Source organism: Spea bombifrons, chromosome 1 (assembly GCF_027358695.1).
Source record: "Spea bombifrons isolate aSpeBom1 chromosome 1, aSpeBom1.2.pri, whole genome shotgun sequence".
Lineage (NCBI taxonomy): Eukaryota > Metazoa > Chordata > Amphibia > Anura > Pelobatidae > Spea > Spea bombifrons.
Genome location: NC_071087.1, coordinates 45,099,529 through 45,111,228, shown reverse-complemented (window position 1 = coordinate 45,111,228; position 11,700 = coordinate 45,099,529). Strand labels below are relative to the sequence as shown.

Below are 11,700 nucleotides of genomic sequence, written 5' to 3'. Positions count from 1 at the left end.
TACCTGCAAATACAGGATTTGTATGTCTGATTTTATGCCTTCAGTGCTGAGTTCAGATGTGAATTTCAAATCTATACGTGCAAAGCTGGGTTTGTGTGTTAATGTGTTGATTTATACCTGCTATGTTATGTTTCCATACATTTCTTATGTATACCTGCAAATATAAGGTTTGTATGTCTTATTCAGTTGATCTATATATGCAAGTGCTTTTTTATGTGTTGTTTATTTAATCATTACCTATTTTGTGGTGTAGGAGCGGAGGGAGTGATTGCATGCTAGGCAGCGTGGAGCGGGGCCCAAGGCAATGCTTACGTAGGGTCCACTTTTTCAATATAAAATGTATAGGCAGCAGGATCTAATATTTATATATATTGTCAGCAGGGGCTAATATTTATATATATTGACAGCAGGGGCTAATATTAACATATATCGGCAGCAGGGTCTAATATTTATATATATATTGGCAGCAGGGGCTAATATTAATATACATATCAGCAGCAGGGTCTAATATTAAAGAAACTGCCAGTTCAGCTGTTATTTTGAAATCATATTTCAATTATAGTCTTTACTAGTCTTTACTTTATTTATTTTAAGTACATATTATGTAGTTAAAAATACATATCTAACGCATATATATATATATATATATATATATATATATATATATATATATTTAGGGATGCACCAAAATGAAAATGGCATACCTATATATACGTTTTCCTGTGTAAAGTGCAAATTGTTTATAAGGTTACCCCATTAATAAAACTACAGAAAAAGTGCAAGACTTAAAGGGGCCCTCTAAGGGGTACAAATATACCCTGATCCCAAACACTCAAATGGTTAAAGGAAACTTCTAATTTACTGGGTTTTTTAAACACTGTGCACTATATGATGTAATGCTGGTGTACTGTTGTTTTTCACTTTTTTATTAAATTGTGTCTTTAGTCAAAGTTGATAGCTTTTATTGGGCCAACATAGATCTGTTTGGGATCTCAGAGGTCTCTTCGCCAGATGGAATGGCAGTCCTAACTAAGTATATATAAAATAAATATTAAGAGACAGTGGTTAAGGGGACTAGCATAAAGTGATGATCGATAGGAAGCGCAAACCGATAAAACAGATGGGGACATGAGATTAATGGAGCCAAGGAAAACGCACAGAATAGGAGTGTGAACAGGATGTTATTACAAAAGTTCATAGTGTGACATAAAACCACAATCTTGGTTTGAGCTATCGCTCTTGGAGTTGAAGATGTTGATATATTTCAGTTCCCATGTTTTACAGCCAATAGTGTTAATGATGTTGTTCTTAAATATTAATACGGTGAGGTTTGATATACTGTCTCCAAACATTGAGAAATGGTGGTCAACTGGTGAATTCCTGTCTGGGTTGTTATTAACAATCACAGCAAACATGCAGTGAATAAATAAAAGGAAGAAGAAATATTGAGCTAAGAATAGTGACTAATGTAAAGACTCCTCCTGGTTTAAAATGCTTTATGGTGCCAGATGCATTCACGCCAGATTTATTGACTGAGAACCACACTTTAGCTGCTAAACTAGCTAATGTAAGGAGTTAGTTGTACATTGAGTGCTCTTCACTCTAACTTGGGTTAGACCCCTTTACAAATTCACTGTTTACTCAAGCAGCTCTAATTGTCCTTAAATAGGGTCACATTTAATTCATATTTAGCTTTTAGACCCTCTTTGGAGGGACATTCCACAGCTTTCGGGTAAATTTGAGTTTCCCTCAAGGTGTGTTAGTTGTGTGGGGCCTTGGGGGTTCTTAAGCCACTTTGTGTCACCGTCAAAGATATTGGCATCCAAAGCCCTCACAAATGTAATATCACCATGGCAGTATTTCATCTAATGAATATATCTAGATGAGGGACTAAGGGTTGAGAGAGTGGAAGCTGTCTTGGGGTAACCTCACAGGTTCTGATCGTAAGGCCTATTCATAATTTAGAACCCTACTTAGCCAACATGGACCTTAGTCAATCAGTACCATATGTCTTTGACTAAAACACAGTAGATTTTTGAGATATTTTTAACTGCACAGTAATTGCCTTTGCTCGTTATGAATCCATACATTTATCAGTGTACACAAGCAACTGTATAAACATATGCACATTCATTCACTTTGTGTATCTCTTCATGGTGCAGGGAAGAAGTGCATGTTACCACTTCACTTGTTTCCTCACATTTTGCACATAATGAGGTACAGGGATGAATGTATTTACTCTGACGAAAAAAAACCATAATGAAATCTATACTAGAATAAGATTTAATTACCACATATACTTACTGACACCAAACTGCACAAGTCAATTCTGTTCATCTAATGCACAAATAAAAGCGCATTTTGAACTGAAAGATATAAAGTCCGGGAAGGCCCAAATTTAACGCTCAGATACTGTTCTTTGGAAAACACAGTCTTCTCAAAAAGCCAAGAAGCATATGCTTTAAGTTGTAACAGTAGATTAATCTGAGTTTGGGTCACAGCTGCTGAACATTTAGGTATTTACCTTGCAATTTAATACACAAAATTCATTATACAAGACCTACCACTACTGCATGCTTAACGTTCCCCGCAAAACAGCTGTAATCTAAATAAGCAACGTCCAGATAGAAAGAAACCACATAAGACGTATGGAAAATCTGCATGTGTGCCTTTCATTATTCCTTCCTACATGGCACGATTAAAGGGCACATAGGCTCTGCTGAGCGGAGCAGAATATGCTTTGTGCCCAATTATTACAATTCCTCTTTGTCTTCCAACACAATGGCAATGAATGTGACATAGGCTTTCATTCAGCAGCTTCAGAGGAAATTAAACATTCATATTTATCCATTTTCAAAATGAAAGGTTCTGCAAAATCCACAGACAATACACAACCACCAGACTCTATGAACCAGTTCTTTCTTATGTATCATTTTTACCACATTTGTTCAATGAGATTTTGGCTGTGTTTATGTAAGCTTCCACCATCCTGTAACCAGAGAACTGTTTGGAAATTTTGGTATATGTTAACCTTGGTGTAAACATCAATAATAATAATACACATTTTTTATTTTTTTAACACTATAAGGGGCCAAATGGCTCAATATTTACAGCAAAAAAATACCAGCCAAAGCGGTAAATTGCATTAACAAATCCATTTGCAGGTTAAAATATGTCTTTCTTGAAATGAATGTTTTGATTGTGGGCCCATATGTTCAGCCATCAGTTGCATTTAGAATTTTGAGAAGTTAGTCTAGTAGTATAAATGCAACTATTTTTTATTGTTTTAACATAGTTTTAGGACACTTCTGAGAGTACTCAATCAACCTCACTCAGTACTCCCAAAACCTTGTTCTAAAAACGAAATGTTAGTTCAGTAAAAAGGTACTACCACAAACCGTCATATAATACCCAGTTCACGTTACATTTCATTCAGTATAAAAAAGGATTTCTGATGTCTACACCGAATATGAAATGTACTGTATATTAGCCACTAAAAATGTCATAGTCCTCCCTCCAAAGTGCATTACAATTAATACAGCTTACAAATAATGTACTCCATGTTCCATAATGTTCCGATAATGTTTGTTACAAAGACTAAAAAAACATCCAAACCTTTTCTTACTACTTGCGGTCTTTGGTGCATATGTGGTTAATGCCCTTGAATACATTCACCAAGCAAAGAAAAGTTACTAAACTGCATCTGTTGTAGTTTAATATTTATTTATTTAAAAGAACAAAAATATATTGTGTCACAATAGTGCTAGATTTAGCATCAATATTTTAAAAGCATGAAGATAAAAAGATACACATTTTTTTCACATTGGTAGCATCTGCTGGTCTTCTCGTTGTCCACAGTAGTAAGCTCCTCTCTTAAAATTCATTACAATCCGGTCACGTGTTCAACCTTAGGGAGTTTGACAGGACACTTAAGAACAAAAGAAGAGATGGGGTAATTTAAATACTAGTGTACTGGTCATTATTATATAGCATTTTACCTTACTATACTGTATGTATAATGTATATTTTCTTCTACATCGCCTTCTCTTTATTGCTCCCACCCAGCAATGCTTTCGAAGACCTTGATAGGCATCAAAGCTGCTGTGGCTGACTATACGTTTACCAGTGTAAGACATTGTTTTGCTCTCTCATGTCCAGATGAGGACTTAGAGATGGTAACCCAACAAAATATTCTAGACACTATGCAACACCATGTTGGTAACTGGAACATTGTGGGACACAGTCCAGTCATTGGATACAGCACCATAGGTGCCCTGCCTAAGAAGGATGCTCAAGGAAGAGATACTAGGGAGGCAATCCCAGGCTAGGCCAGAATATTCTGAGCAGATCCTGAAACCAGCACTACAGTGAGATATTCTGGCCTTTACTAGCTATACATTTATGTAAAGTTCATTCTGTTCAGGAATGTAAATGCCAGCTGAGGACTCCATCAAATGTAACATAGTAAAAATAATCAAGGGGCCAGATACATAGTGCACGGTACATAAAATTCTTAGATCCTTTGAAGACATAAAAAAAGAGTGCAATTAAAAAAGCACACCAACTGTTCCAACAGGGGTATTCTCATTACTTGAACAGTTGTGCCTATTTTTAGAAATAGACTTTCATATGCATTTTATGTCTGACTGTCTATAGAATGCAGTCCTTTCTATATATCATTACAAAATGAATTATATATAGTTTAATGGTAAACTATGAAAATGTTTGAAAGTATAATTCAAATAATATTTCAGGATGGGGAAATCTGTGTTACGTTATTTTCAACCTAAGAAACATACTATCATCGAGGTTTATGGCTTTCCACACTAATTATATTCCTCTTCTTGTCGCGTTGTTAAAATGCCCTATTTTTAAATGGAGAAGTGAAGGAAATCATGTTATTAGGAAGATACCATGATTACTTCTTACTATGTATGCTGTCTTCTCCATTCTCATTATGTTGAAGTCATACTCTACTAACCATACCTGCCACCTTCCCAGGGCAATTTGCAGGAGTGCTCCCTCTTCCAAGGCAGTGGCTTAGCATTGTGGAAATATCCATTGAGTGCCTTCTGGGATGGGGTGTGGGGTGCGGTCAGTAGGAAAGAGGGCAGAGAGTGGTCAGAACATGGGCAGGAAGTGGGCATTGCCACACTCCACAAGGCTTTACCTGGTCCAGTGAGGCACAATGTGAATTATTTAACAATGTGAGAATTATCTATTTTGAAATCCCTTGGCCTCCCTGTGTCAAGCAGTGTTTCTATATGACACACTCTGCCCACCTATAAGGCTCCTTCCCATTCCAAGCACCAACACACTACCTTCTGTGTACCAAAGTACATGTAGAGTGCCCTATGGTTCTTCCCAAGTCAAAAGCATCCATCTGGAAAGTAATCAAGTGGCCTTTTTCTAAATGAAATGTTAAGGGTTAGAGTAATATAATTTGAGTGTGGCTTACAGTCCAGTACCGTGTCATCCCTTTGCCATTTCCTTAATTTAGAATCAGTCATCCAACTGTCGTGTGCCAGAGCTAACAATAACACAGTCTAATAGCTACAATACAGCTAGGCAGCTGTGAACTTTGAAAGATAACAATGAAGTCAGATGAACTGAAGTTCAGAGCAAATCACTGGATGAGTCTGGCAGCTTTTTAATGTATAGAAGATGTGAGTTATTTCATGGATAATCTTCTGCGGATCCCTCTTGCCCTTTGATCCTATCTGCTTCTCAAACTACACAACAACATAATATTAATAAAATATGGACGTACCACGAGTTCTCAGCTACTCATTGCTAATAGGGCTCCTTGTGGCATCTGTTGCATCTTCTGGTTTGTAGGGCCGTTTCCTGTGATTCATTTGATGGCTTAGAAAAGGATTAGTGAATGCAGTTAATGAAGTGAAAGTACTTCAAAAACAACTAATAAGCATGGTTAAGGACAAGCAGACATTAAGGTAAATCTGTATTCATGTATATTTTCATTCATTTAGAAATACCAGACATACTAAGCACATTAGAGTTCACAGTATTAGATGTCCTTCCTTTACTCTCTGGTTGCTACAGGTATGTTTCATGCAATGCTACTCAAATGGTTACACCTACCCTTTCCAAGATGGATTGGGTTCTGGAGCGTGTGGCCAGCTGCTGGATATGCCCGGCCATACGCTACACAAGCAGAAAAAAAAAAGTAGCATGTGGCTGCGCATATCCAACTGTCAGCCGCACTGACGTCATCAAACCACTGCCACATTAAGTGCGAGTACGGAAGTAGGAAGTCTGACTGCTATACATTTTGGTCAGCCTTATTTTTGGCATACCAATGTGCTACCATTTTGACACTTTAGTATTAGTATCTTAGTATTCTCATTTACACGTTTTACTGGGTGGTAGGTAAAAGGAAAAAGGCATAAAGCTATCCCGAACCTAAGACAAGATCAAGGACAGATTAAGACCTGAGTCTTGCACCAGGAAAAATGGGCAGACAGGCCGAATGGTTGTTACCTGCCTTCAAATTCTGTGTTTCTATTGTGAACCAAGAATCTGTGTAAAAATACTGGTTAAGTAAATTGAATACTTTTTATATAAATGACAAAAGGAAAATGAATATAAGTGCAATATGCCACCCTGGGTATTTATCTCACATTGCGGTAAACAATAAAATGTCTCAGTCGTAATAATCGAGACAGAAACTTGTTGGGATAAGCAATGTATTCAGCTCAGTGTGGTATATTGGAATAAAATTGAAATAAACGACATTACTGTATACAACACTGTATTAAAATATTTATTGTATTAGACTTCTCTAGGACAATGGGCGGTCCCTAAACCCATTGAAAACAATGCATTTTGAGCCCGTACATGTACGGGCTTTGTCATTAAGGGGTTAAGAAGATGTATTAATGTAGCTTAAGACTCACCTGTAATAATATATTGCAAATGACGCAAGACCGAGAACTAGAAGGAGTACAATTAATGAAACAGAAATGGTCACACTGCGAATCTTCATCTGTCGAGAATATGGTTCCCACCATTCCTGGCATCTCTCTCCTATATACCCGACAACACATCTGTGATAGAACGAAAGCACCAAGTTTTACTTTTGTTAAGAATTGTTTATGATAACGGGGAGTAATAGTCAAGCAGATCCCCCAAAAAGTTAAGATATATTTTGCAGGTTCGGCATGATTACTTCTCCCCATTATGTTATCCATCTCTTTGGTAATAATAATACCGGTAATAAAATAAACATAATATATTGATGAAAAATATGCTCCTCTTGCAACGAGTTGCTGAATATCTCAGCTTCCATGAAGTTAACTTTTAAACTAGATGCCTCCAAAAGAATTACAATGATTGACAAAGAAAAAGCCCAAGTTATATGTAGTTATAATTAAAGAATTTAGCCAAAAAGCTGAGGGTAGCAGTACCTCTTTAAGTAACCATGTACGATGGGAAGATTGCATATAAAATACATATCAAATAAACCTGGTGCCAAAGGTTAGCTTTGGTGTTTAATTTCTTCTTGATCCGAAGTGAAAATAAAGTCAAAGTGTAAGTATGCAAAAATTCACTAAATATTAAATATCAAGAACCAGATGTTCTTCTAGGCTGATTATACATCACATACCCAAAGAGGCCATCAAGCTCTGTTGCTAGAGATTTCAGAAGTATAGATTTAGCCTAAATATCTATCTCATAGACAGAAGACTGCTGCGCTGGAGACCAATAAACAGCAGCCACGTGTATGCGATAACAAGAGTAACCAAGTTAAATAGAATAATAAAACATCCCCTTTACAGTTACAGTACGACATATGAAGCCCCATTTAAAAAACCCAGTGCCTCTAACTGTAACAACAAAAAAGCATCTTGTAAATTCTACATCCAGATAAATAAAAGCGGTATAATGATATGTAGTTTTTACCGATTTTTTTATTACCCAATTAATCACACTGTGTAAAAATAAATCAAAAGGGAGTGTATACAACACGCTGATACATTCAACTTACTATATTAAAGAGGGTTGTGCGTATTGCACAGTATAACTGAATATTGCCCAGTAATACTATAGGCAGCTTCTTAAATTAGAGATGCAAGAATATATATTTCTGCTTGTCAGAGGCATTTGTAAGTATGCTTTCTTAAAACTGGATTTACACTGCTGAGTTTCCGACATGTAATCAGACAATTTCCTTTATATGAATAGATCAAAGATATAGCCAATATGTTAAGTTACCATTTAATAATAATAAAAATAATATATTGTCTCATCTTGGGGAGGGGGGGGGCGGTGGTAAGACAGCTCCTTTAAGAAATCCTCTAGATTGCAAACAGGGTCCTCTTTACCTTAATGTATCGGTTTGTCTTTGTCAATTCTAGTTTTGTCATACCTCTTGAATGTATGCACCATAAGAAGCGCGGCTTAATGTGTTGGCATTATATAACTAATAATTATAATAATAATAATGCGAACAGCTGAGGTTAGCATCAAACACACACAGTACACCATAGGAGAGAATGTCTCGTTTGCTGTGAAGTATAAACAAGCCAACAGCACCATCTACTGTACTGATCAATAGCAGTGTCAACATAAATCATATTATTTCTACCCACTCCGGCAAACACCAGTAATATGTGCCTGCAGTATGAAATACTACTATTTTATTGTGTTTCCTATATGTTTTAATGTATTTCCTTTTTTATTGATATAAAGTTACATTAAGTTGAAATGCCTACTTTGTTTTAATAATGTGGGTTTGTTGTCACACAATTGTTACTGTTAGGAGGGGATCTCAAATATATACACATTCAAAATGACACACACCCCTTGACCGCTAAAGAATCTCCCATTAATAGTTGGCTCTGACTGAAATAAACAAGACAAGTATAACATTCAGGGCCACGTATAAAAAAAAATCAAGATCCTCTTTATTAATAAAACAATTATACTAGTTCATGCAGAGAGAAAGGATCTTTGGATTTGTCTGAGCAGTAAATAAAGGAGCCGTACCAAAAACAGTGCTAGACAATAGAAAGTATTTCAAAACATTTTTAAACATATTTGTAATAGTTCTAATCATTTTAACTGTGCGTGTTGGAGAATAATAGCTGTGGATATTTTGCTGACGTCTGCAACGACTGCAAAACATGTTAGCAGGGATTAAAAAGAGACAAAATGATTGGCCAATTAGGAGCGACATATGAAATCTGATGTAAAGGGGTCTTATCACCATATCAATCATGTTCCTCCAGCTTCGATTGCTGTGGTAATAGGTCTTGTTTTCAGACCCCGAACCAGAATCACTTTTTACACGTTAGTCCTTTGGGTTCCATGAAAATGGTAAAGGCATTGCTAACCCTTCTGACTCCCCAAACGGTGAACATGACAACATACCTGCAACCATAATCTTCTATCTCTACTAGATGAAAGCACTCTCCTCCGTTCAAGCAATATCCATCATGGGATGCTGGACATTCTCTGTGGTTTTTATTTCTAGATGTGTTATTCGTCGAGACCATGGAAGTGCTGGCAGAGACAGAAGACTCTGGAACAATTTAAACCAATATGTTTGCAACATTAACACAGCAAGTAAACGTTCAGTGTACTGAAAATGGGGCTTAATTGCAGTTACGCAATATGTGCTGTCCATGCTGTCACCAAAGGCTTTGCAGACCACAGCTGTAATTTCATGAAAACAGAATAATAGATTTCAGCAAGCAGCATCCCACCAGATGTGGTCTATCGGTCTAAGAGTATGTGCTGTAGCTAATAAAGACAGTTTTACAATCTGACTCTTTTAAGTGTTCTTGATTTTCCCATTAAAGAAACAGCATAAATAGACCTGAACATAATGGAAGAGCCAAATATTTTTACTGAGTACCACAAGATGTTTCCCTGGAGTAAAAGAAGCCTCTTCAGCTTCCATGTTACTCAACAAGGCATGTGTACTGAAGATAAACCTTAAGCTTCCAGATAAGGATGCTTTCCTTATTGGAAACATGGAATCCAAACTATCACCCAACAGTGCAAACTTTTTTGTGTGATTAAAAGAAAAATCTCAATATAGACAAATGTGTACCTAGGTAGAGTATAGGAAAACTTTCAAAATGCATAATACCTACTAATATATTGGGTATAGTGCAGGCCTACAAACACTATAATATATTGGGAGGCTAAGTTCCAGAATCTTTGTTGATCACAGCAGCTACACAGAGCTGCCATTTGAAATTTCAAAATGAGCCAATGGGATGCTGGAGTGTGCGAGGTGTTATTTCCATCTTAATTGAAAATAAAAGTGGTTTTATTTGAGTTAAAAATATAATTTTTTTATTTTTTATGCTGCTATGAAGCTGAATTGTAACACATTTGCAAACTATAATTATTAGGTAGCCAAGAGTGAGAAATAGACTCAATAAAAGAGATTTGTAGGAATGAGAATGCAGAGGTCCTCAAGGTTTAAAAGGGTGTAGTGGTTATGGAGATTACACAGGATTATTTGGAGATAAAAGTAGTAGACATATGAAAAGCTTATTAAATATGTAATATGTGTTGACTCCAGTATGTCTTATTTGGTTCACCAAAGTCCCTCAGCTCTCTTTGGTTTCTTGGACCAAGCTCTTTGATGAATAACTCACCAGTAGGGCTGAGTTCAGTTCCAGTAAGTGCATTAGCGCATGTGCAGGTGGAATTGCCCTCTGTATTTATGCACTGATAATTTCCTCCACAACTCTGATTGCCCAGTCTGTGTTCATCAATGTCTGCAGACAAAGGTTTCCAGTTAAAAGTAATGCATGTCTGAAACTACAAAAAGATAATTACAAACCATAGATCAACTTGCCTAGCTCAGCGGAGAAAACCAAAGGCTTGATGGATGGACTCCATTATTAATGTGATATAATGGAGTTTGTTCACAAAACTGATTTTGAGATGTCGAATTGAGACAATATGAAACATTTCTTCACACCACATCAATAATGAATTATGAAGGCCCAAACCAGTGACTTTCTGTTGCAAGAAGGATCAAATTAATCCTTCTTAATCCATTGCTGCTGTGGTCAGTGACATCCCCTGCTGCCCCCACCACTTATCTCTGCAGCCACCATCACCTATGCTGGACACCGATCCATGACATCATATCCCGTTCTCTGCTTTTAAAATACATGCAGCGTCAAGTAAAGTCCCCGTGGAGGTTGTGCTGGCTGTGCACAATGCCCCATAGTGTTTATGGGAGGGTTCTTTGATCTTCCTAACCCATAGAGTGATCTGCCCCCCCCCCCCCGGTTATGCGGCCAAGGGGCTACCACCCCTGCAGAACTGCTACCCTAGACATAGTTATTGTGGTGAGCTATTCTTTTACTGGCAACCTCATGTTGTTATCTATTACATACTTTTAATTTAAGCACTCATTTCACACTTCCTTAGGGTAGGATATACAGACAGGTTAGGAATACACAGCACTGCTTTATTCTTCCATTTTATTTTATAAATGGTGCAATGGAAATTCTATGGTTTACTTATTCTTAAATGGTTATTAAATAGCCTATTGTTGTGTCCTGAAATGTTTTTTTAAGAAAAAATAGAGTGCAGTTTATTTATTCACAGTTTTTATGCTGATATTGCATGAAATATCAAGAGTTACAACTGAGTCAATGTCCATTTAGATTTTTTTACTCGAAAGAATGATTTTCAATTAGTCTATGT

The 11,700-nt window shown here is 36.7% G+C and overlaps 1 protein-coding gene across 1 annotated transcript in view; it reads right to left on the bottom strand.

The window, feature by feature from the left end:
- Positions 1–3,706: 3,706 nt before the first annotated feature.
- Positions 3,707–11,700, bottom strand: part of EGF (epidermal growth factor) — a 51,804-nt gene continuing 43,810 nt past the window's right edge. The window contains exons 19-23 of the mRNA XM_053461499.1: positions 10,635–10,757; positions 9,394–9,544; positions 6,918–7,067; positions 5,771–5,865; positions 3,707–3,928 (exon numbers count right to left, since the gene is read on the bottom strand). Of these exons, the coding sequence (XP_053317474.1) occupies positions 5,784–5,865; positions 6,918–7,067; positions 9,394–9,544; positions 10,635–10,757 (506 nt within the window). The 3' untranslated portion in view covers positions 3,707–3,928; positions 5,771–5,783. The remainder of the gene's footprint in view (positions 3,929–5,770; positions 5,866–6,917; positions 7,068–9,393; positions 9,545–10,634; positions 10,758–11,700) is intronic.